The sequence below is a fragment of the Gekko japonicus genome, unplaced genomic scaffold, assembly GCF_001447785.1.
Source record: "Gekko japonicus isolate JY-2015 unplaced genomic scaffold, Gekko_japonicus_V1.1 scaffold522, whole genome shotgun sequence".
Lineage (NCBI taxonomy): Eukaryota > Metazoa > Chordata > Lepidosauria > Squamata > Gekkonidae > Gekko > Gekko japonicus.
The window spans coordinates 712,614-739,337 of record NW_015169790.1 but is presented as its reverse complement, the minus strand read 5'-3'; the positions used below and the strand labels follow the sequence as shown (position 1 = coordinate 739,337).

The 26,724-nt window shown below is 43.8% G+C and overlaps 2 protein-coding genes across 2 annotated transcripts in view; both read right to left on the bottom strand.

Annotated features, from left to right (window-relative positions):
- PM20D1 (peptidase M20 domain containing 1) overlaps positions 1–2,139 on the bottom strand; it is a 26,617-nt gene extending 24,478 nt beyond the window's left edge. The window contains exon 1 of the mRNA XM_015417010.1: positions 1,828–2,139. Coding sequence (XP_015272496.1) covers positions 1,828–2,044 — 217 coding nt within the window. The 5' untranslated portion in view covers positions 2,045–2,139. The remainder of the gene's footprint in view (positions 1–1,827) is intronic.
- Positions 2,140–9,815: 7,676 nt separating this feature from the next.
- The window catches only part of SLC26A9 (solute carrier family 26 (anion exchanger), member 9), a 50,753-nt gene continuing 33,844 nt past the window's right edge, over positions 9,816–26,724 (bottom strand). Inside the window, exons 13-20 of the mRNA XM_015417016.1 lie at positions 24,587–24,656; positions 23,658–23,750; positions 22,887–23,018; positions 18,328–18,645; positions 15,633–15,687; positions 12,342–12,487; positions 10,018–10,095; positions 9,816–9,879 (exon numbers count right to left, since the gene is read on the bottom strand). Coding sequence (XP_015272502.1) covers positions 9,832–9,879; positions 10,018–10,095; positions 12,342–12,487; positions 15,633–15,687; positions 18,328–18,645; positions 22,887–23,018; positions 23,658–23,750; positions 24,587–24,656 — 940 coding nt within the window. The 3' untranslated portion in view covers positions 9,816–9,831. The remainder of the gene's footprint in view (positions 9,880–10,017; positions 10,096–12,341; positions 12,488–15,632; positions 15,688–18,327; positions 18,646–22,886; positions 23,019–23,657; positions 23,751–24,586; positions 24,657–26,724) is intronic.

Here is a 26,724-nt window from a genome sequence, read left to right as displayed (position 1 = left end):
AAGAGTAGTTGCACCTGGGAATTGGAGTTCACAATTAGGGGTCCCAGAAGCTTCCCTCTGACTGGCTCATTAAGAGTAATTTCCTGAGCTCAGAGGCGCAAAGATAGGAGTTTTATTGTTCTTTTCCGTTTCTTTGTCCATCAACCCTTACTGCAAGGAGAGGGGAAGCCCATCTCTTTTCTCACCACGGCCATAGAATTGACCTAGATCAGAAAGATGTAACGCTCTATACAGCTATCAGCTGGATTGTGAGTGAATGATCTACTGAATGCCTGTGAAGTTAAATAAAGACGATTTAAACTCTCTTCAGTGGCTGTGCGTTGACTCACACCTGGAAAGCATTTGCGCCAGCTGCAGCTCACGCTAGACAGGACAGTGCTACTGGACTCTTACTCTTTTCTACTGGTACAGACAGAGTAACAGGGCTACCCATCTTGAGCTATATTAGGTAATGACATTTTAATCATAGTTGGTGAAAAGGAAGATACACTTTATGTTTCTGGAAGCTATTTGGGAGCTATAAGTCACAATATGGTAGCTTGGTGGATGGGGTAAGTTACAAAATGGCAACTTGTGCAAAAGAGGAGGTCTGCAGTGCTCAGGTGGGGAAACTTTTCTAGTGCTGTATTCCCAAAGCCCACCCCCATAACTTACTCTGTGAGGGAAAATATACAGTTCTTCTATTTTCTAGGGTTGCCTGGCCAAAGTCTGCAACCCCCATGAGTGGAAGGGGGAGAGGACAGGCACACTTGTATCACTCAGGTGTGCTGATGTCACTTCTGTCAAAAACTAGTTGTGATGTCATAATTTGGGGGGCTCTAGTATTCAGAAAAACTCTAGTTAAACCACAGAGTTCTTGGGAAATCCTAGTGCACCCCCATCACGATATCACTTCTGGTTTGTGTGCTGGCATCACACACCCCATTTCCCCCACTTTCCTCCTGCCAGTGGTTGTGATACCCATGGGCAATGACCAGGTTTATTGGGATGAGAAAATAGCAGGTTTGATGCACGGGGAGAGTAGTGTGTTCCTTTCCTCTCCAGAGCAAGCATGCATGCATGGACATGTGAAAGAGGAGGAGGAAGAGAGGCAGATGGTATTGTTGTTTTCCCATCTAGAGCAAACGGGCATGTAAATTATCACATGTAAAAAATTACATCACATGTAAAAAAAATCTGCGAGGGAACGAAATATTTAGAAGATTGGCTCTATCCTACTTTTAGGGCTGCCAATTTCCAGGTGATGGCTGAAGAGCTCCTGGAATTCAACTGATCTTCAGAGGATAAATTTCCCTGGAGAAAATGGCAGCTTTGGAGGACAGACTGTATGACATTATACCCCACTGAGATCTCACCCCCAAACTCAACTCTCCCCAGGATCCATCCCCCAAATCTAGAGGAATTTCCCAACCCTGTTTTACAGATAAATGAGAATCTCTCAAGTTGAGAGAGTACATCCAAGACAATGAACACAACACGTCATAAGCAAGATTTTTTTAAAAAAGCATGCCGTTATGGCAACTGAATGGAAGCTATGTGGGGAACTGTGGACACTTTTTAAGATGACAATGTTGATAATGATTATCATCAACATCTTTTGATTTCCACATCAGTGACAAAGCCTTGCGAAGTTCACCATTCTCCTCTTCACGCGAGTGTTCGTTTTCTTCCATGCACGTCCTCATGTTGGAAGATAAATAATGAACTTGCGCGGGACTTAAGCAAGGCGAAAACTCGTGCAGAAATGGCCTGAGGCTGTGGCACCAGTTTCTGCCTGACAGCGGCGTTGAGAAGGTGCTCCTTTTCGGCCCCCCACTCCCGCGTTACCTTTCAGTGCCTCTTTAAGGTCCCGTCGCTCCTGGGGGCTAAACGCAGCCTCTACGCGCCGCTCCCCCTCCCGATCCCAGATCTCAGGAGCTGGCACAGCAGGCTTCATGGAGTAAGCTCGAGCAAGCAGCACGACCAAGAGGACGACTGTCACTGCGCACAACAACAGGAGAGCAACGCACAGCGCCGTTCGCAACCGGGGGCTAAGCGCCGCCATTTTACTTCGCTCTGACTGCTGCTGACTTCGCGCTCTGACAGCCGTCGCTGGGGGCCTGACCAGGAAGAAGCCTCTTTTTGCTAATCATTAAAGGAACTGACCCATGGGGTAGCGAAGAGTCGGACTCGACTGTGCGACCCACTGAACAACAACAACAACAAAAAGGAGCTGACATTCGAGTGGGTAACCCTGTTGGTCTGAAGCAGCAGCACAAAGTTTGATTCCAGCTCAGATACAGTGAAGAAGTCTGCTTTGCACAGGAAAGCTTATACCTTGAATAAAACTTTGTTGGTCTTAAAGGTGCCACTGGACTCAGACAAAAGGAACTGGTTATTCATCACAGGGATACGCCAGACTTCATATTCTGGCCCCTCCTCCCCTCTCTGGAATAGAAGCCGAATTTTTATAGTGTGCACTGTCTTTGCGGTACTCTCTTCCGGTAGAGTCTTCCTTTTAGGATTGCCAGCTCTAGGTTGGGAAATTCCTGGTGATTTGGGGGCAGAGCCTAGGAAGGAAGATTTTGGGGAGGGAGCTCAGGAATGCGATGTCATAAAGGCCACCCTCCAAATAGGGTTGCCAGATTGGAAAATACCTGGAGACTTTGGGGGTGGAGCCAGGAGAGGTCGGGGTTTGGGGAGGGGAGAGACCTCAGCATGGTACAGCACCATAGAGTCCACCCTTCAAAGCAGCCATTTTCTCCAGGGGAGCTGATCTCTGTCAGCTGGAGAGGAGTTGTAAAAGCGGGAGATCTCAGGCCCCACCTGGAGGCTGGCAACCCTACCTCCAAAACAACCATGTTTTCCAGGGGAACTGATCTCAGTCATATAGAGATCAGTTGTGGTTCCAGGAGAACTCCAGGCTCCACTTGGAGGTTGAGGAAATCCAACATCCGTGACAAAAATGACAAAGAGTCAATAAAGATATGTGGCAAAATCATTTACTATAGTAATTCTGTAGAAAATTATCTTCTATTACACCTGTTCATTACAGTGTTCCTGGTCTGTTACTCCTGAGCAGTATAGCTATAGCTGCTGCAGTTGCCTTTAAAATAGTTTGAACTATAATGCTACTAATAATTAGCACAATTTCTCAACATGTGGTGGGAGAGGGGGAAATCTAAATTTGGGAGGGAGAGCTTGGAGTTTGGGGTGCAGGGGAATGGTGGGATAATCAGCGGATTTGCTGCTTAATAGCAGTGCGACAGGGAAGCCGTGGTACAGGGCCATCAGAATTTGACTGCTGGTTGTTAAAGGAGAGCAATATCCCTACTGATGTTCGTGAACAGTTGAAGTAGGGAGACAGAAAAGAACAACCCATGCATGTGGATGGGAAGATCTAGGAGATGAAAGATTTCTGTGGCTCAGTATCCATGAGGATTTTCATTGCAATTCTGCATGCAGCTAAATACAGAAAAGGAATGTCCGAGCAGTGCAAACAGATGTAGATCAGAACCACCTAAAGTGTTTACAAAAGAGGGGTGAGAGAGAAATATGTTAATGTGGTTATATGTGGTAAAAGACCTGTGTGTATGCGTGTCTGCTATCTAAGGACACACCTCAAATATCTGCTGAGGTGGACTTTAGTCCACAGACGTTTATGCCATAATGAACATTAGACTTTAAGGTGCCATAAGACTGTATTGTATTGATGTGTGTTTGCTGTGACAGGCTTAAATGACTGTTTGGACTTTGTGATCACCAGCAATATGTTACAATATGTTAATAATGATTTTGGAATGACTGGGTTAGTCTCTGTCCAGCACAAAGGATCTCTTCAGTGCACATTTGGACAAAGAAGCAACACACTTCAGTGCAGTGCTGGAAACAAATGTGTGTGTAAAGTGCTGTCAAGTCACAGCCGATTTATGGTGACCCCAGCAAGGGGCTTCCAAGGCAAATGAGAAGCAGAGGTGGGTTGCCATTGCCTTTGTAACGAAATGGCATTTACCTGGGTGTGTAAGATGGATGCTGTCTGTAGTTGGTGTTTAAAATGGTTCCCCATAAGGGTAAGTGGCCTGTAGTTCCGGATTGGATGTACTAAAAGGAAGGACAGGATTGCCCATTGGAAACAATGGGAGAGACTTGAAGGCCTATTGGAAATAATGGGAGCCTGCCAATTGACTTGCATGGGCTCCATTGAAATACATTACAGCTCAAGAAGAGTTGCAAAGAAAATGCAGAATGAAATTTCCATTAAGGTCGCTGGTCCCAAATATACTGGACATGGACTGGAATGACAGGCCCCACAGTGGAATGACAGCCCATAGGGGTAGCAGATGTGTTGTTAGCCGAATTGCAAGGGTAGAATGACAGGACCCACAGTGGAATAACAATCCCTGGAGGTAGCAGATGGCTTATGAGGATGAACTGACAGGCCCCAGAGTGGAATGAAAGCCCCTAGAGGTAGCAGGAGTGTTCTGGGACTGGAATGACATGCCCCAGAGTGGAATGACAGCCCCTGGGGGAAGCAGGAGTATTCTGGGATTGGGATGTAGGGTTGCCAAACCTGTTTATTCCTGCGGCGGGGGGCTCCTGGACGGTGTCCCGTGCATCCGCATGCACGTCACCTGAATGTGACGTCATGACACTGGGCACGCTGGGGGCGGGGCCACAGCCATTTGAGGGGAAAACCCCAGCGTGCCCGGCGTCATGACGTCACATCCGGGTGATGTGCACGCCGGGGTGGGGTTCCCCCCGGCCCGATTCCGCGGGGGCGGAAATCGGGCCTCCAAAGCGGGGGGAAATCCGCCCCCGGGGGCATTTGGCAGCCCTATTGGGATGACAGGCCCCAGAGTGGAATCACAGCCCCTGGGGGTAGCAGGAGTCTTCTGGAACTGGAATGACAGGCCCCAGAGTGGAATGACAGCTTCTGGGGGTAGCAGAAATGTTCTGAAACTGGAATGACAGGCCCCACAGTGGAATCACAGCCCCTGGGGGTAGCAGGAGTGTTCTGGGACTGGAATGACAGCCCCTGGGGGTAGCAGGTGTCTTCTGGGACTGGAATAACAGGTCCCAGAGTGGAATGACAGCCCCTGGGGGTAGCAGGAGTCTTCTGAGACTGGAATGACAGGCCCCAGAGTGGAATGACAGCCTCTGGGGGTAGCAGGAGTGTTCTGGAACTGGAATGACAGGTCCCAGAGTGGAATGACAGCCCCTGGGGGTAGCAGGAGTGTTCTGGGACTGGGATGACAGGCCCCACAGTGGAATCACAGCCCCTGGGGGTAGGAGGAGTGTTCTGGGACTGGGATGATAGGCCCCAGAGACAAATGAAAGCTCTTGGTGGGAACAGGAGTGTTCTGGGATTAGAATGACAGGCCCCACAGTGGAATGACAGCCCCTGGGGGTAGTAGGAGTGTTCAGGGACTGGAATGAGAGACCACGGAGTGGAATGACAGCTCCAGGGTGTAGTAGGAGTTTTAAGGGACTTGAATGACGGGCCCAAGAGTGGAATGACAGCTCCAGGGTGTAGCTGGAGTGTTCTATACCCTGGGGCTATCATTTCACTCTGGTACCTGTCATTCCAGTCCCTGAACACCCTTAATCCCTGAACACCCTGAACACTTAATCATCCCCGCTCAGGACATTACCAGAAACAAAATGGAGGCCAGGGAACCCAAACGGGCCCAAATCTCCAGGGGGAGCCCAAAGATTGTGGTACCAACTTCCCAAGGTTGGGGAATCAGCCAGAGGGGTCTCACTGTCCCTCTAGGAAGGCGGTGTCAATCCAGTGAGTGGTGGCAGCGTGTAATGAAGGGAAATAGCCCCACCAGGAAGGGTGGGAAGGCAAAAACAGGGGCTTGCGAGCCACAGAACGGCTGCTCAGTCTCCCAGGGCTGAGGGTGGGTCCCCATTTTGCCACAGCCTTACTCTGCAGAGTCTTCCATGGCGGTCTCCCTTCCAGGTACCAAACCTGCTTATCTTCCAAGATCAGGCTATACCATGCTGCCTTCCCTTCCTGGAAGCAAATTAGTTCAATCCAATCCTATACATGTGTTCAATGGGATTTACTCTCAGATTAGAGAGCCAATGTGGTGTGGTGGATAGAGTATCAAACAAGAATCTGGGAGACCCAGGTTTGAATCCTCACTCTGCAATGGAAGCTTGCTTTGTGACCTTTGGGCAGGTCACACACTCTCAGCCTAACCTGCCTCACAGGGTTATTGTGAGGATAAAATGGAGGAGTGTGGAACAATGTAGGTCATTTTGGGTCCCCATTGAAGAGAAAGGTGGGGTAGAAATGAAATAAATAAATAAATTATTCATCAGACTGGTTTGAAAAAGCAGATATATGGGGATCTGATTTGGATCATTACTTCAATGGTGTAAGTAACAGCTTTGAAAATCATTTCAGGTCAGGAAAAATGCATGAAGGCAAGGCTTAAAGCCTATCCCCCTGCGCCTGGGTCCTGATCTGAATTCAGGGTCCATGAACCTACTTTTTAAAAGAAAAAACAGGAATTGGGAAACTGCCAGTGTGCTGCCTCACTTCGTCATTGAGTCTGCAAAGAGCTTCTGGATCACTGTATTGACTGACATTGCAGATGAGGTAGGGATGCCAGCCTCCAGGTGGGACCTGGGGATCCCCCCAGAATTACAACTCATCTTCAGACTACAGAGATTAGTCCCATGGAGATAATGGCAGCTTTGGAGGGCGGGCTCTATGGCACTGTACCCCACTGAGGTCTCTTGTCCTCCCCAGGTAGGCTTGCCAAGTCCCCCCAGGGGGCGTGAAATCCCCTGCCCCAGAGGCCCGTTCCCCGCCACTGGCAGATCGGGCCCTGGGGGGAACCCCACCCCGACGTGCACGTCACCCAGAAGTGACGTGATCACGCCGGGCACGCTAGGGGCGGGGCCACGGTCATCCGAGGGAAAACTCTATGGTTTTCCCTCGGATGGTCGTGGCCCCACCCCAGTGTGCCCGGCGTCATCATGTCACTTCTGGGTGACGTGCGTGCGGCAAGCGCACACTCCAGCCGCTAGCCGGGAGTCCCCCGCTGCAGCTCAAAAAGCACTTGGCAACCCTATCTCCTGGTGCCATCCCCAAATCTTTTTTTTTTAATTAAACTTTTTATTAAAAGGATATAGCAACATTATCATAATTTTGATCCACAACATTTCAAATATATCCATTTTCTAATTTTCCTCCTTCCCTCCCCCCTTGCTTGGCTTCCCACAGTGCGATTTCCCCTTATTTCCCTTTCTTTCCCTCACTGTAAATTCAACCATCCCCAAATCTTCAGGAGTTTCCCAATCTGGAGCTGTCAACCCTACTCCCCCATCCTCTACTGGAAAAGGTAAGAAAGATTTTCTGTAGGTAGGTGTGTTTTGATGTGTGTATGTGATCAACTGAGTTGGGTATGAGGAGAGTATGTAACTATTCACCATTTAAGTTGGATAGTGTTTGTTTTTGTTTTGTTTAAATGTCACCAGGGCTATTGCATAATAGGCCACAGCCAACAGCAGAAACTCATTAGGATTGGTTACATTAGGGGTGTGTGGCCTAACATGCAAAGGAGTTCCTGCTACAAAAAAAAGCCCTGGGTTTTGACAACAAACAAGGTAAACAGAATAAGAAGCAAAAGGTGGGTGTGGCTGGATGACCACACTTCTGGTAACATGGGGGTGTGGCCTAATATGCTAATGAGCTGTGCTGTCAGGGTTGTGGCCTAATATGCTAATGAGTTCCTGCTGTTGGGTGTGGCCTATTATGCTAATGAGTTCCTGCTGGGCTTTTTCTACAAAAAGAGCCCTGAATGTCTCTATGATAACAGTGGGTATGTTCACAGCTAGATAAAAGATTTCCATATGTAGGAATATTTTTAAAATGTCTCCCAAGATGGGTGGTGGTAGGGGAGTATGTTACTCACTATGAACACTGTCCCAGACAATGATGTCCAATAGATGTCTGAAACAGCTGTACAGGTTACTATTGCAGAAGTGTCAGTCATGCTCCTAGGAACTTTTTCTTGGGTTTTTTATTGATTGTTTTAAACAATAAAACAAAAACTTAGTTTCACCTTCAAAACCATGTATTTTAAAAGTTCCAGACCTACTACATTAAATACACTTTCAAATCTACTTCATTTTCCACTATTTATTGCGATGTGATATTTAAATAGAATGTTTCATTTTCCCCCCAAGATCCTTTCAGTCTTCATTTTCTTTGAAAATGGCTGGAGGGATCCCCCCCCCCCATGTTCACAGATAAACATTTTAGGAAAATCTGAATTTGGGGGCTACAAGTAACATTTTGTCATTTCTTGTGGCTTGGGCTATATTCATCCAGCTTTGCATTCATTATAAAACCTTTAACTTTGACTCCTAGGCTTTATAAATTCAACCCTACTGCAAGATGAAATTAAACAGAAAACTAAAAACGCAAGAGCAATTTGCATCATTCATACTTTTATATAAAAATCACTTTGCATTTATAAAATAAAATTCGAAAGAGACCTGTTTCTAGGTTATCTAGTCAGGCTTGTCTGCCTGAGAGGTAGATTCTCTTTGTGGCATGCTAATGAAAATTCATTTAGCATTTGAAAAGGTTACACAGCTTAAAAGGGATCAAATACTAAACCAAATGAGATGTATTGTGTAGATCAGTTTAAAGATCTTCAGCCTGAATATCTATTTGAAGCTTGAGTTCTGAGTAGGTTATATGCTGTAAATATTTTTAATATACTATCCATGATGTACACCTTTTCCCAGAATATGTAATGGGACTGGAAAACAGGTCCAAGAAAATTGGTGCTTTCAGAAGCTTTGTTTGTTTTGCAACATGAACCTAAACTGAACATTTTGTAAATGTTTAGTTATTGAGAACAGGAAGATGAAGCACCAAAATACTGTAGAAGCAGTTATTTTCTTTTCAGTTCTAAACACAAGGGACTATTCAAAAGCCCATTTCAGCCAATGGCTTCAGTGTACATTTCATCAAGCCATATATGTCAAACACATTTATGACAGCCTGTCTATGCATATTGTTCCTACCAGAAGTAATAGGTTTTTTTCCCTCTGAATGGAAAGGTTCCCCTAAAAGAAAAAAGTGGGGTTTGTAATGGAGAAGGCAACCCTTCTTTAAGCAGTGGTGTGAAAATGTGGCACTTATTCCAGGTAATGAGACTTAAAGTCACAGATTATGCTGCTGCACTTAAGCCCCAGAAAGAAAAAGGGACAGTTTTGTGTTCTAGTGCTAAAAATCAGAGGAAGGATAGGCAGTATTACCAGGGATTTCTTTACGTATAGTGTGGGGCCTAAAGTCAGTGCACACTTTAGAAACAACCATCCCTTCGCAAACCCAAGTGGCTTCATTTTGTGAGATATCTGCCTGGCTCTCCAGCAGGCATTCTCCATGTTTCCTGTATTTTTCCTCATAAGAACAAGGCTAATGCTTAATAGTCCCTCGGTATGCTTCTGTTCATATATCTATGTAAGCATTGCTTGAAATGTGAATGAGCAACAACTGAGGACCAGAGAGGTGTAGTAATAATCCTGCTGCTCTTCTGCTTCTTCTATGTAGACAAAGTTTAGTCCTGAGTTCCTTCTTCTGTTGCCCATGATACCTGCTTTGAGAGCCAGTTGCTCTGAGTTTGGAAAGCAGAAAGGAATGGGAGGAGGAAAGATTGTCAGGTAAGAGAGGCATTTTGGCCTTGGTACCCCAAAAGCTCAATGGTCCCATGCCCCAATGTACAGAGCCCACTGTCCTCTTCATTTGAATGCAGGAACCTTTCTTCCTAAAAGGCATTCCTCAGTTAAGGATTCAGTTGCTTAAGAGCATTCCTGGAGAACTCACAGTGCTGTCTGGGTCTCTGAATGAAAAATACCTCCAAACATTTCCTGGGGGAAAAACAAGGGATCTCAGTTAGGAATAGTGCCCTGGATTAGAAACTGGTCAAAAATGTATTGGAGAGATTGCATGTCTGAAAGATGGCTCAGACTTTTCGCTCCCTACTACCATCTTTTTCTTTCACTTACCTCTTCCAAGTTTTGGAATTCAGCACTGCTGTCTTCCAGAGACTCATCAGAGACAGAGATTTCTATCTGACTTGCTCTCTGTATGGAAAAATGAGGAGGGAGGGAATAACTAGTTACTATTTACAAGCTAAAAAGCATAATATATTTAAACAAGAAAGAGGACCCGCGAAACTCGCGGGGGGGAGCTCCAAACTGAGCTGGCTGAGGAGGAACCAGCAGGAGCAGGTAAGCTTCCCCCCCATCCCGCCGGTTCCCCCGTCTCCTCCACCCCCCGCTTGATCTCCCCCCACCCACCTCCTTCCCCCCCTCTCCGAACCGAGGCCTGAGCGGCTTGCAGCCGCCGGGACTCGCGGTCTCTCGCCCGCCAGCCAGCCTTCTCCTCCCCTCCCGTTGCCGCTGCCGAAGCCGTTCCCTTTTGGGGGATTTAAGTATCCCCCCGATATTTTTTTCAGATTTTCAGATTTTTGTGCACACCTGGGGACTGCCCCAAGTGTGCACGAAAATCTCCCTCCCCCCCCAGGTGCCCCCGATGTGCGGTTTTAGGTATCCGCACGCAAGGGGGCGACTTCAGTATTAGTATATAGATTATTAAAATAATCCATGGAGCTGGCCTTTATAGCTGAGAGGGCTGGAGTGTACCATGTGTATCATACACTGTATCTCATGTGTATCATGTGTATCATACACAGTGTATCTCATGTGTATGAGATTTAAAAAAAATTATTTTGTACTGGCACTGCCATAGGACATATTTATGCAATGGCCTTGTTATATGTATGCTCTGGCAATGCATTTCCATTTGCTTCGGGCACCATGAAAAAATTCTGCATAGAGTAAAGGTTCTTAGGAGAGACCTTGTATACATGAATTTTAAGACACATGCCCTTCACATCTGATGCTCTGTACATATATTTTGTACTCATTCATACTTAGGTATTAAAAAGTTTGTAGGAACAAGGCCTACAATCATTCTGCATAGTTTTATTTCAATGACAATTCAAAGAAACTACAAGTTGTTCAGGTTTAATGGGTTTAGCCAGTGTGTTGTGGTGTTTTAGAATGTCAGACTAGGATCTGGGAGACCCAGGTTCAAATCTTCACTCTTCCATGAAAGCTCGCTGGGTCCTTGCGCCAGTCTCACACTCTCAGCCCAACCTACCCTCACAGAGTTGTTGTGAGGATAAAACGGAGGCGAGGAGAGCAGTGTAAATCACTTTAGGTCCCCACTTTAGGGGAGAGAGTCAGGGTATAAATAAATAATGGGTTTAAACAGCAAGAATGGAAATTTAGGAGAAATACAGGAAGATTTTACTTACGTTGGGCATATTTTTTTTTCAGGGGAGGGAGTAGAGATGCTAACATTAGCAATCTAAATGTACACAAAAGTCTGCCATTTATGTTTTTACCTGCAAGTATTATATATATGGTGTGGCTGGGCCCTACATTTTGTTCTCCTACCAAGCCTCAAGAAGTAGATACACCTTTGCTGTGGAACAAAGAATTAGTCCCTTGTCCCACATTTAAATGATAACCAGGTGGTTTCACCTTCAGTAAATGTCATAGAAGCAAATAATCATTATATGGCAAAGATAAGACCTTTCATCATCATGTCAGCTGAAGCTGGGCTGGCAAATCCTTTATCAAGCAGAGTAATGCAGATAATGAAACTAGGAGCAGGGCTACCCCGTGAGCTCAGCACGTGATGTGACAATTTAAAAATAAAATGCCTTTGTACTAGTTTATTGTGTTGACATCCACGTCTGAAATTTAATAAGCTCTATTACGAGTAGGAGGATTTGCATGTTCATCACCACAACTGTGGCATCGAGTGGTAATCTGCATGTCTGAATGCTACTGGTGACTTGTATATCTGAGTGAGATATCCAGATGCAAACACACACAGTTTTTGTATCATCTCCCCTCAAGCGCAATGCTTTTAAAAATCACGCCACACATTCAGCAAGAAGTCATCAAACGGGATAATAAAGTTATGAGAAACCAAATAATGTGTGTGCAAGTGAAAACCAGCAAAGGAGTACTCAAACCAGTTGGAAAAATGGGACAAATATTAGCTCTTTGGGAATTTTTATTCCTAACTATCTACTTAGGTGGTCATTGCTGAGGTTCTACAGTGTCCCCTTTAGGATTACAAGAAATGATAAACAGATTATTCTTTTTGTTCGCAAGATTGCTGAGCTAATAAATTAGTGTTGTGGCTTTTTAAACTAGACATGATAGCATCCTCATGTCCACCAATGGGATGCTGCCATCATTTTAAAGTGATCAGGTCCACAGTTTGGTGGGCTGAGGTGAATCATCCATACCTCTCCCAAAACAGGACGATGTGTAGCTCTGTTGCCATTCATGGTTGCAAACAAAACAGCATCGTGGACTGTCACAAAGACGTGACTGGGCTCGAGGCCACCTTCTTCAAAGACTCCACCTGTGCGAATGTCATCATACACTTGGGCTGGAGAAAGAGACAGAGTTACATCAAGGGGATGAAAGACAGACACCTGCCACCAAAACTTATTTGAGACAAGTCTTGTTTACTGTGGAAACTCTGACTGCTCAATAGATTGAAAATAACATCAGACCAGCAAAGGCCAACATGGCACACAAGTCTCTTACTAGCGGTCGCTAGATGGAACATGTGCATTACTCCCATTCTGCAGACACTGCATTGATTGCCCATTTGTTACCTAGCTTAGTTTAAGATATTGGCTCATATAAAGCCCTTCATGGTCTTGGCCCCTCTAATTTACAGGACCAGCTCCCTCCCTATGCTCCACCATGACATCTCCACTCATGTAAGCAGGAATTTCTGCGGGTGCCAGACTGCAAATGGGCAAAATCAACAACTGCCTGTACATGTGCTTTCTCTGCTGTGGCTCCCACCTTATGGAATGACTTCTGTCTTTCCAGCTTTCTTTAATCTGATCTGCTTTAACTGATCTGCTTTAATTTGCTCTGATATAACAATTATGCACTATTGGCAACAATGAAGTCCAGGGGATTCTAAGCATAATTCCACCTCTGATGGTTAAGTAAAGACACATATTTACAACTGTCAATGATAACTAATGAGCTCCAAAAAAGAAAACCAATGGACTGAAAATAAATGTGGTTGTGCATAACAAAAACACCCAATCCCTCAGCCATGTAACTCTCCTATTACTATTGTTCCATTTGACTTTGTGATATTTTTTTCAAAAACAAAACAACACAAACTCTTTGTGAATCCTTTCTTCTGGTTATAAATAGACCTCGTTATGGAGCAATGTACATCATAACACCTTCAGCTATCTAAACAACCACTGTGGAATGATGAGACACTAGGTAAAGGTAAAGGCTTCCCTTGCTCAAAAGCCAGTCAAATCCAACTCTAGGGTGTTGTTTCCAAGCCAAAGAGCCGGCGCTGTCCAAAGATGTTTCCATGGTCATGTGGCCGGCATGACTAAATGCTGAGGCACACAGAATGCTGTTACCTTCCCACAGAAGTGGTACCTATTTATTTACTTGCCCCTTTCATTGTTTGCTAATCTGCCCTCCACCCGCTGGGGAGAGGGCAGTTTTAAGCAGAAGAGGCAGGAAGAGAATGGGTAAAGCAGCTCCTCCCCTACATTTTTCCTTTTGCTCAGACTTGCCACCTGTGAGGCTGGGAGAAGGAAGGAGGAATCATAAATCTGACCTTCACATGCAATTGAAGCTTCACACCCTTCTGAAGATTAGAAGCCTATTCAAAGCCATTGTCTATTTAGAGAAAAGATGTTCCATTGCATCTAGGAAGCTAAAAGCACAGACAACTTAACACATTACCATTAAAAAACCCATATAGCCTACCTTTAAAAAAAGAGGAAGAAGAAGACAAGGAGGGTAACCAGTGGGCATAAGCAAATTGGCACCATCTTCTGAATGGTGCCTTTCTGGTCCCCAAACAATACTGTACGCAAGTGCACTTGTAAATTTATACCATGGTATACAGTAGGAATGGAAGTATTTGTGTTGATTTTTGCCAATGCATACAAAGCTAATCAATCAGTACATCACATACAGAGGGGACTGGGGAATGCCTTCTCTAAAATCAAGCACATGCATGCCTCATCTAAAAAAATGGATGCACACTTTTTTTTTTGCTTCTGAAAGAATTGCCTTTACTCCAGTGCAAATGTAATTGATCAACTAATTGACTAAAGCACATACAGTTAATAGACTAAGACTTAATCAGCCAGACTCTCACTTGCCCTGTGAGCAAAGAGGCATTAGAATCTATGCAAACTAGGGGATGCCGGTTATCAATACTGTAGATCAGGTATGTCCAACAGGTAGATTGCGATCTACCAGTAGATCGTGGAGGGGTCAGAGGTAGATCACCAGCCCCACAGTTAAAGAAAGTTATAACTCAATAAAAAATAAAAAATGTTTGCAGTTCTTTCTGGATCTTCATCTCTCTGTTTTGTTTTTGCTTGTTTTGCTTACCAGTAAATGACAGAAGGTGCATTATAAATGTGGGCGGGCAGTGGAACCCAACTTTAGTGGGTTAAAATCTAATTTGAAACTAATTTGAAACTATTTTCATGGTGGTAAATCACCGGCACTTTTGGCCGGAAAAAATAGATCACTACCTGTTCCAAGTTGGACATGCCTGCTGTAGATAAAGCTTGATTGTTTTCTCTGAATACAAGTTGAAAGAACTCCAGATTTTGCTCTGAAATGGAGCTGTACTTTCTGGGGAATGGCACTGCATTCATGGGAAAATTCATTGGAAGAAACAATTCCATGTGTGCTTCCAGATATGGAAAACATACTGCCATAGCTTTCCTTGCATAGTCTAAAACGGGTCCCCAACCCTTTTGAGCCTGTGGGCACCTTTGGAATTCTGTGGTGGGAGCACCCACAAAATGGCCACCATAGGAGGAGGTTTCACTTGCCTTCCTTTCTAAAAACTTGGCTGGTACCAGGAAATGTGTTGGCGGACACCATGGTTTCTCAGGGGCACCATGTTGGGGACCCCTGGTCTAAAACATGAGAAATTGCACTGTGATTTCAGATGATATATATATATATTTATTTATTTCGGCTTGCTTGACCAGTAGTCTTAAGCACACGTACACACATTTATGAGATGAGATATAAAATCAACAGGGCCTTCTATCAAATTAATTTTGTTGCCATTTACTAGCTTAAGCCATTTTAGGCTTCATACCTCACCTATGAATTAATGAAAGGAACTGAGCAATATTCAGAGCTGTTACTTCAAGCTCTTTGGAATTTGAGCCCAAAGGTATATATGCGCTTGGTACTTGCTGTGACAGGCAAAGATTTCATCTTAATAACAAGATGATTTTAGAGAATCACTGAAAGGTTCAAGGTTTATCTTATTCCTCTGATAAATGCCATCCCACACCATTGGCCAGTCTCTCCCACCTAGAAGAGGATGCAGTCAAATTTGGAGAAATGCTAGACAACATTTTCAAAACAGCAAGGGCTGCTCTAGAAGCACTCTCACTGGATTACATCCAAATCTGTCTTTCATTTCCAGTGATCCTACACCTCTTGGAGGCTGCAAAAAATGGAAGATAGGTTAAGCATGGCACATGAGGCAATATTCTTACCAGGCACATTTGCCAGGAAAACTTTAATTCCAATCCTCTGGTAGTTAGTGCACAGCTATAAAAGGAGACAAAAAATGGGGGGGGGGATATTACTCTCCACATGCTAATTCGCTTTTACAGCATCTGACAGACCATTCATTTAGGATGTACTGCAAATTCCAGAAACTGCAGGAGAATTGTTTTCAGAATTATATGGTTAAAACATCTGAAGTGGTACACAGCACAAGATTTTCAAAAGCGCTCAACTTCCATTGACACAACGAGGGGCATTAAACCTAACCACTGGAACAAGAATGGAAATACTAGGTACTTAGTTTTATTGAAAAACTGTCTTTTAAATGGCTGTAAAGAACACTGAATCTTAACTTTGGGCACCCCAACTACTGGCTCACATGATAGCTTTCTATCTAAAGTTCTAAAGATGCTGCAGAATGTTCTTATTCTGTGACTTCCTCCAGATTCTGGCTGTTCAGATCCTTGATGACCCACTGACTATGTATGTACATACATATGAGCTGTCAAGTCATAACTGACTTATGGTGACCCTGGGCAAGGAGCTTTCAAGGCAAGTGAGAAGCCAAGGTGGTTTGCCATTGTCTGCCTCTGTAGAGTCTTCCTTGGTCATCTCCCATCCAAATCCCAATTCTGCTTAGCTTCTGAGATCTGACAAGACTGGGTTATACCATGTCACATTCCCTCCCACTGACTGTGTAGGAGGGCATATAAAAGTTCCTGTAAGAGCTACAGCAGTGTATCAGGAACTGGTTATATCGCAAGATAGCCTGAAACAAGAAGAAGAAGAAGAAGAAGAAGAGAAGAGATTGGATTTATACCCCGCCCTTCACTTGGGAGTCTCAGAGCGGCTTACAAACTCCTTTCCCTTCCCCTCCCCACAACAGACACCCTGTGAGGTGGGTGGGGCTGAGAGAACTCTGACACAAACTGCTCTTTTTCAAGGACAGCTGTGCCAGAGCTTGCGACTGACCCAAGGTCACATCAGCAGGTGCAAGTGGAGGAGTGGGGAATCAAACCCGGTTCTCCCAGATTAGAGTCCGCACACTTAACCACTACACCAAACTGAAAGGCAGCCTGCTGGGCTTTCTGCAAACCCTATTTAAAGGGACTGTGGTCCCTTTTCAATGGGGTCTGCAAGGCCATGAACCACAAACTGGTTTGGTTTGTGAGCAAACCTCCCAGTTCGATTCAGTTTCATGGTTCAGCCTCGAACCGACACAAATCGCATTTTTCCAGTTCATGCCCATCCCTAGACATCAGCCTCTTTCTCACCTATTACTGGTGTCTTTTATATGGGCTATCTGTCCCAAGTTCAATGAGAAGCAGATTTTTATTCCTGCTTCCTCACAGCATTGTGGCGCATTTGTGAACCTACAGGGGTTTCCCCAGCTTTTCTCTCATCTTCCTCAAACCTGTTTTGCTCCAAAGTTTTGGGAAAGTTTGCAAAAAAGCCAGGATGGCTGCTGTGTATGTAGGAAGATTTGGATTTTCCTACTCACATGGCAGCCATTTCCTCTCCCATCACTGGGGCTTTTTAAAAAAATTGGCACTAGAATGTTGTCATATCTCTGAACTCCCTCCCACCTTTTATTAAAAAGTAAGTATCTAGCCTCTTCCCTTGCAGAAATATGGGCCTAGTTCAGACTGACAATTTGAAGTGGGAGGGAGTCGTGGCAAAAAAGACTCGGAACAAACTGTTCCGGGTTTTCCAGGTCACACTGCACCGACTGATGCGGGAGCATACTGGGGAGGAGGTGCAAGGGAGGGTTCACACTGTTGGCCTGCCCCTGGCAGAGGCACAGCTGTAAGGTGCAGCTTTCTTTTTAGTGATCTGGATATGCACTTATGCGCATAAGCACACAAGAAAAACTGTGGCTTTTGGCGCTCGCACTTTGTTGATGCGGGGTGGACGTGGGATAATTGTGCTTTCCAGGGTTTGATAACACTTTCTCCTGGTATCTTTTAAACTCGGAAGCGTTACAAGACAGGTTGAGTATGGCTGGGGAACACCTGACAGATGTGCCTGTGTGAATGGCCCCTTTAATCTGCTTGTGAAACATTTCTGGCTCGTGCCTATATCGGGGCAAACTGCCAGAATGAACTCAGCCATAATGAAAAGGGCATATGTTCACAAGGGATCAAGCTAGAGATGTAATAAAAAAAATGAAATTCAGAGGACCAGCTGTACCTATTATTACAATGATATATCAATATAACAGTATTCTAGTGCCAGTTTAAAAAATACATCGCAAAAGCCTGGGTGGCCCAGGGGAGGGTGTGGTCACTTTAGGGGGGGATTGAGGCAGGAACACTGGGTGGGAAACCTGCTGTATGGAAGCCCCATTGCTGATCCACTTAATCTTCAGCCACACCAGCAATGGATAAACTGCAAAATACCATCCCTGTCTGGAAGTGACCACTAACTTCTTAGCCTTAATCTGATCCTGGCCATAGCTATGTCATAATGACTTGTGTTCCACAGGTATGACTTCTAACTGATTGTTCAGCTGCCAATTGTGCCCTTACGAGTGACTAAATTCAACGTGCTACAGCTACCAAAAAGCCTACAGTTCTGTTTACATTTATCTAGTTGAGTTCAATGGAAAATTTTAAACATAGCTTCAATTAATAAAACAAGGTCAACAAAACAAAATAAACTGGAGGCAGGATACAAACTCACCTTTCCCAGAGCTTTTGTACCCATCAGATCTACAAAGCAAACTCCACTCATGTCCAAGATAATGGTGTGGAAGTTGACAAATGGGGGTGCTGTAGTCATTGGATCAACATTAGAGGCTGGGATACTGCTGCAGGTGCTGCTTCGATGACTAGTCGTGCTTCCCTGTGCAGAAGAAGTATTGGCTTGCCTTGAAGTGTTCCCAGAAGGATTGAATGCTACGTAGGAAATGTTGGTGCCATTGGCGGCTGTCTGGTTGTTGTTGGTATCTGTTGGAGAAGTGTTTTCAAAGTCCTTCTGGAGCTCTTGCAGTGATATGGTCTGTACAAAGGAAGAAATAGTACGTTCAGGATAAACTGTCTACTCTCAGGAAATCACTGAGCATCTGATGTAGCATGCATGACTTACTCTCATGAATTTGGGTTTAACTAGGATTAACCAGGTTCCCTCCCCCTAAATCATAGAACAGTGTTTTCATTTGCTTCCACATGGTGTGGATTAATCTGTTAAAGGGCCTGCCTTGGAGCAGAAATTTTGGAGCAGATTAATCTGTTAAAGGCCCTGCATTGCAACAGAACTGTTATTCTGTGCTCTTTGTAGCCAATCACAGACTTTTTCCAACTTTCTCTTTGCCAGATTTTCACTTAGGTGAGAATCACCATGACTACTATGATGAATCCCCTGTTACTCTCCACACTCTTGGGCAGATTTTTCCTACCAAAATTCTTACTTCCTTTCAGGTAGTGAGCTGGACCCCACTAGTGTGATAATATTTGTGGCTTTATAAATCAGAATGTCCCACCCTTTGACAGAACCTAATTTGGCTTTTTCCCAGCCCAGGAACTTGTCAGGAGAAAACAAGAGCCCTCTTTTTTGATCCCTTGAAATGACACTGGAGACCTTATAGCTGTGAACAATAATAAATATTTTATTTAATAGGCGGGGATGGTATGGAGCAGTCAGGTATTGGAAAGGCTGAGGAAAATGTTGTTGGAAAAACCGTATATTTTTCAGTTGACAGAGAAGATGGTGTTATAGCAGCTTATTTTTACAAACTCTTGGTTCTTATCTGTGAGAGATAGTTGATTGAGTACTTAGGTTTCAGTTACAATGTTTCTGCATATAGTTTTTTATTAACTGTTCAGATGTTCTTGGAAGGTCACTCTTTTGTGTGTGTGTATTAAATTCTTTCCCCTTTTCTGAAATCACAATGTGTCTTCTTTCCCCAGAGTAGTCTATAACTGTTTCCTTTCACAACAGACCAGGGGCTGCCTCAGTGCCAATTCCCTGTATAACTGGACAGGATTTATATTTCTTCCCTGAAAATATAATTCTATTCCTTTTGGCCTGATTGGGAGCTTCAGCCTGCTACCCAGTCACTCTTTGCCAAAATCTCAAACCCCAGTTCTTGGCGTCTGTGTGAAAATGTACTTCAGCTTTCACTGACACTAGACTCTGAATTCTTGGATGGAATTCTTTCTCAGGTTGTGTTTAACACAGCTAAGACCAGGAGTCTCTCCCTTTATTCAAAAGGTGAACCTGTCTGACATACTCTTCAGATATCCACTTCTTTATCTGAACTTTTCCTTTACTAAACAGTAACTGCTACTGAACTCAAAACAAACTTTCCCTCCCCTTAGCACACAGTTGATTTTATATTTCCCTCATCTGGTGCTAGCCAATCAGAGAAAAGGAGCAGCCTGTCACTCAAGCTCAACATTCTAGAGCAGAGTTAACTATTCACCTCCCTTTTCTGGTTTTACTGCATTAAAAGGTAAAGGTAAAGGTTCCCTTGCTCGAAAGCCAGTCAAATCTGACTCTAGGGTTGCGGTGCTCATCTCCGTTTCAAAGCCGAAGAGTCAGCGCTGTCCAAAGACGTTTCCGTGGTCATGTGGCCGGCATGACTAAACACCAAGGCGCACGGAACGCTGTTTACTGCATTAGGAAACAGCATTTTAAATGTCTGTCACAGCTACCTTAAACAAAGGCTACATAATACTTTTTAGGACTACAATGGCCACCATAATGGAGGGCATCTTTCTTCTATCATTCAGATGGTCAAGTCTGGAAAACCTTGTTGCTTATGTCCTAGTACTGCAAGTATCTAAAGTATGTATTCTGTGCAGTACTGGCACCTAATGTTTTTCCTGAAAAGCTGCTGCTGCTGCTGCTGCTGAAGAAATGTTCTCTAGCTTCCAAGGTGACCCTGGTTGTTTGCTTTAAGCTGAAGTCAGCAAGATATACATTGGTGTTTTTTTTTTTTAATAAGCCCTGGGCCAAATCAGATACAATAGTGTTTTAACATAGAACTGCCCTATCATACATAAAGGTGTGGGAGGAGGGATACCATTTTCTCTACTTCTTATTGAAAAATTATAACATGATAATTACAGTTATTTCACATTACAAAACATGTCATGGAAATCTCAATTATATCTTCAAATTATAAATGCAATAAAAACTACTGAAGTCTTTGAAACATTTCTAGGGGCTTTTAAATTTTGGCAATTAATTCTTTTGTTATCAGAGGTTTATGTCCACACCTTTTAGTTGCTATAAATATTTTTGCCATGGTTAATAGATCCCATATCACTTCATAATGGTTATTTCATTCGAGGCGCGCAGTCATCAGGCTGACAGTATTCAACATTTCTTTACCAAAAAGCCCTTCTAATTTTTGGACGTCCCCACCATATATAAAAGCAATTGGCATTTGATTGGAGACTCATCCAGAATTTATCACTTCCATTTTGTGTGAATTTTATTTAATTAATAAGGTGTTAGATACTAATATAAAAAGGTATAGCGGTTTTATTTCATTTCTATGGTTGGAGATAATGTTGGACCTCACCCCCAATGCTGAGTCAGGTTTCTGTTTTCAGTAGCAACTGGTGGAGTACACGGGTTTGGAATGCAGAGCCCTCCTCCCTCCTGTGTGCTCTATGTCCAAGCACTTTTCTCCTTAGCTGAGCAACCCAACCTCTTCTACCCCACGTAGATTCATTTCTACTAACATGGCATTCTACACCAGAACAGGATGGCCACGCTTATGTGCGTGGCTTTCTGTATAAGCTTTGCCAGGGTTGCCAACCTCCAGGTAGTGGCTGGAGATCTCCCGTTATTACAACTGATCTCCAGGCGACTGAGATATGTTCACCTGGAGAAAATGGCCACTTTGGAAGTTGGACTCTATGGCATTATGCCCCAAACCTCAGCCCCCTGAGGCCCCACCCCCAAAATCTCCAAGTATTTCCCAACATGGAAATGGCAACCCTACTGCTTTCTTGGCTCAACACAGACATCATAAACACATCTCAGTTTGCTCATGACATATCCAAACTTGGTAACTGTCAGGCTCACATGTTCTCTCCCCCTTCCTCCTCCCTCTTCCTATCATATTGTGTGTCAGAACTGAATACAAAGTCTTCAACTAAAGTTTGCCATGATGTCTGAATGCAGACACCTTAACAAACCGAAGTCAGCTTTCTCCCCCAGTAACCGTTCTTCCTGACCACAAGTTAATCCCATTTCAGAATCCCAGTTATTGGGAAAGGACTTAACCTCAATTTGTTAAGGTGTCTGGGGCTCAGGTGTCATGACCAACCGGAACACTTCGGCTGTGGTGTGATACTCAAGGGCAGATGGAGAGAGCAGCCCAGCAGTTCTAGATGGAACCCTTGTTCTTGGAAGTTAATCATTTTTTAAAACAATGCATACAAGGGGAAACTGCAAGACCCATAGAGCAGACTCATTGTCTCTAGCTATTTCAAGCATTTTCCACATGAGGATTCCCCCTGCCCCCCACATGGGCTGCAGAAAGCCTGTGCAGTAAAGGAGAGCACCCAGACCACTTCCCTTTATTTCAAAGAAAATATAAACCTATGTTTCTCTCGTTTAAAGGAGGAACTGTGCGGTAGCTGCACGTGGATCATCCATTGAACCCTCACCCATAGCCACTGCAAGGAAGGAGGGAAGAGCCCAGTTCTATTTTTAAAGTGGTGTGTGACAGCCAATGTTCCCTCTAAGCTGTGGAGTCTTGTGAGCAAAAATCCTATTTTGTGAGCTCCTGGCATTAAAGTTGTGAGTGAGCGATTTGGCTGCTGCATAAATTAGTTTGCTCTGGAGCCATCCGTCCTGAGCTAAGAGAAAAATGTGTGAGCCGGAGGCTTAACAACTGTGAGCTAGCTCACACTAACTCAGCTTAGAGGGAACACTGGTGGCAGCTCAACATCCCCCCCCCCAAGTATTCCAGTGGTATATTTGACCCTATAATAATATAACACATAGGAAAAATTCTTGCCTGGCCTAACATTTGTGGATGCTGCTGTTGACCTCAGCAGTTGCAATAACACTTGGATGGGTGTGCCATGGTCATAGGAAGGAGCTTAATGTAGGGCTGGCAGTTCTGGTCCATCTCCAACCAGTCACAGCTGTTTCTGCAGCCTTTGGGCAACGTGGCTGTCTGGATCCAAAGTATGACTGGTGTTTCTCATGTAACAAGGCTTTTCTAATCCATTATTTGGACACAATATCTTTGACCACTAAGAAAAAAGCTAAATTACCTTGTTTTCCCTGAAGACGGATTTTAGCTTGCTTGTTTTTTGTACTGCCACTGTCGCTGCCATTGCAACTTTTTCCTGATTCTTCACATACTTCTTCCTGGCCAAGAAAACTTTTATGGGATCTACACCTGTCTAATTAAACAAGAAGATAATGAGCTGGTTTGTTCATCCTGGTTCAGTTTATATATGTCTGAACATGAATCTAGTACTTAAATGGTGACTCTGCAACTTTTAAGGGTACAGAAGGGGAAATTTTGGGGAAGAAATCCCAAATTCTTGGGATTATCTTCAGGGCATCTCGAAACTGTGAAATTAACCATGGAGACTTCACAGTTTTCAATGATGCCTAAATCATCCCAACAAACATATTAACATCCCAGGGTAACCAAAATTAACTACATACAGACATGCCAGCAGAAAGGCACTTTTGTCAGTTTAATTGTGCTATCATAAGCAGAGTTACACCCTTTTAAGGACCATCTCTTTCCATATGGCCCAGTGCACCAACTACGGTCTTCTGGCAGCCATCTGTAGGGTATCCCGTCTCTTAGAGTGGCCTGTTGGCATTGACCAGAGCTAGGATTACACTGTAACTGTCAGAAAGGACATATAATGAAGGTAAAGAGAGAAGGAAGATTTGCCTTCTGCATTAATCCATATGTTTTTATTTAGAAGATATTTGCTGTTGTGCAATGAGAAAACAAATGGATGTGTTTTAACAGAAAAGCTAATGTGTCATGACATTATCTGAGCATTGAGATGATTTCTTACCTTGGCTATTACTTTCTCCCTGAATATCTCTGAATTAGCAAAGTACAGTGGGGAGCAGTAAGTGACAATTTTAATCCCTTCTATTTCATGGACCTGCAGGAAAGAGATTGACAAGTTTCAGGTGCTGCACAAGATGATGGTGTCAATATGCGTGGGGGGGGGAATAATTGGAAGAAGAGATCCTGCAAAAAAATTAAAGCAAATCAGGGAGACACTCTGCTGAAAAGGAAATAAGACTTGAATGCTGCAATCTCTCTGTATTGTGCAAGTTAAGCAAATGTGCCTTATTTCCAAACTTTGCATAATTTGCTGTTTCTCCTAACCATTGGAGAGTAACATTCCCATTTTGACATTCCCATTTTGACAGATTGGACTAACCATGATCCTCCCAATATGCACAGTTGTCATTTTGTGTGAATAGGGCAACATACGTATTTTCCAGCTTTTGGTATGCATGTTTGGAAACTCAGATTTTTAAATATGTGTTTGCACATTCCAAAACTGGAAGATATGTGCAAAAAGGTAACAACATGTATTGGCAGGACACGTAGCACAGTATCCCCTTATATGCAGTTTGAGCACCAAAAATGTAGCAATTGAAAAGGGCTGAACCTGGGCACTGAAGTCCTGATATTTAAGCTGTGGAAATCTTGCTTAACCATCCCTCCAGCTTCTTTTACTCAGCATTTACCTAGTTCAGCATAGGACTCCCCCAACTTTTAATAAATCAGGGCTATTCACAATTCTGAAATTAGGAAACATTTTAAAATAAAAAAGGTCATGTCAATGTTGTATTTGAAACCTCCACTGAACTTTGGCCACAAATACTGCAAGTAAAAAATGACCCCAGAAATAGATGCCTTGAGTCATCACCTCATGTGATAAAATAGCCTGGCTTGGGGTAAATTGAATTTTGCTGCCACATTTACCTTATTGTAGACTTTGGGGTTCTTGTATATATCAGAAGCAGCTACTGGGCCAAGGATACAGCCATTGCGACTAAAGAGAAAAATGGAAGAAAATGTCAAAACATGAGAAGTGAAAAAGGGCTGCCTGAAATAACTTTAATGTAACTAAAATTCAATGATGCAAGTCAACCAGAAGAAGAGGATGGATATAACTTGTTGTTGAAGACACAATTAGCATGTTCTTCGCTGGATTGCTAAGGGAAGGAGGAGAGGGTGTGTCTGCTTGATAAATTGTCCACTACGTTAAAAAAAGCCCTGTCCAATCAATTCTCCTTCTTTGTTACCACAAGATATTATTAATTTTATTTCTACCTAAATGCTATTCACAGGCACTGAAAATCCTTTGTCTTGCAAATATGGTAGGTAACAAAATTTCACATTGACTTTTGTTAGGAGTACACCCCCATGTGGTGAGAATTGATAGGACATCAAAATGCCTGTTGGATGTCAAACTTTTAACATCATGATTAGATAACTGTCACAAGATGGGTACATTCACCAGGATGACTCAACATGTGTAGTGGAAAAAGTAACATCATCTCATGATGACTGCTTCAAAAGTGAATGCGGGAATCTGAGTTCAAGGGTATCACTGCATGGTTAGTTTATCAGGATTCCTAGCATGGGGAACAACAGCATAATGAGGGGATATATTTAGAGTCCAGTGACACCCTTAAGACCAGCTAAGCACTATTGTGACATATCTATTGCTTTACAAGTGTTGACCATATAACCTTAACTTCTTATTTAGTTTTTCATTTTACATAACTTAAAACATCATCATGTTACACGCTAATTTGCTGATAAATCCCTGTCTATAAGTTTAGAACCTCATCTACCATTCCAATGTACTTGAAAAAGTGTGCCTTGCACACGAAAGCTCATACCTTGAATAAACCTTTCTTGGTCTTAAAAGTGCCACTTTACTCTAAATTTGTTCTACTGCTTCAGACCAACATGGCTGACCATCTGGATCGATCTTCAATCAGGGAATATGTGGACTGCAGCTCTCTATGAACTGTATTTGGGCTACAAGGGCTGGGGGGATCCCTCACAGCATTTAGGACCCTCTGGAGTGACTCTAGCAGCTGCTTGTCTGAGCTGGGCATCAACAGAGCAGAAAGAGAGAGAGAGAAGCTCCAGCAGGAGACCTAGACTTTTGCTTTTCTCGTACTACTGCAGCCAACACTGATGAGTACATGAATGAGGCAGATACAGACCATATATGCTCATCCACAAGAAAGCAAAGCTTTCTCCTGCTTTGCTGTTACTCTCTCTTTGCTTTGTCTAGCCTGGCTTCAGCAAGTAGGAGGTGGAGAATGGCTTCTGACATCCAGCCCCAAATCTACGCCATTCTTCCAACCTCCAAAAGGCAAGCAAGAGCCTGAATACATGCTGTTCTTCATTATGAAGGTAATGCAAATCTGCTCTTTGTTTCTACAGAGTGAGGGTCAAACAAAAAGATAAGTATAGGTCTGGCTGGATTAGGGTCAGTAGTTCAGCAGTTCGAGACTCGGGTGCCGCATGACGGAGTGAGCTCCCGTCTCTAGTTCCAGCTCCTGCCAACCTAGCAGTTCGAAAGCAAGAAATTGCAAGTAGATAAATAGGTACCACTTCAGTGGGAAGGTAACAGCGTTCCGTGTGCCTTGGTGTTTAGTCATGCCGGCCACATGACCACGGAAACGTCTTCGGACAGCGCTGGCTCTTCGGCTTTGAAATGGAGATGAACACCGTAACCCTAGAGTCGGATTTGACTGGCTTTCGAGCAAGGGAACCTTTACCTTTACCTTTATGGGTACACCATGGACCATTTCACCAGGGCCAAACTCTACAATTAAGAGACGGTGGCCATGTGTGTCAGCCCCACTGGTGCAGGTGGGATGGGTGTCTATATTTTACTCCAAAAAACAGTGTGTGAGAGAGGGGAGACAAATCTTGCCCACTTTTCATCTTTACCTCATTGCTTTCCATTGATGGAAACATTTCTCTCCCAATCCATTTATCTCTTATCCTGAGAGGGTCAACAGCAGTAAGTGGATTGCTGTTTATGTATAACAGGTGTGAGGTTAAAGAGAACAGGTGTTGTTATGTGTGACGTA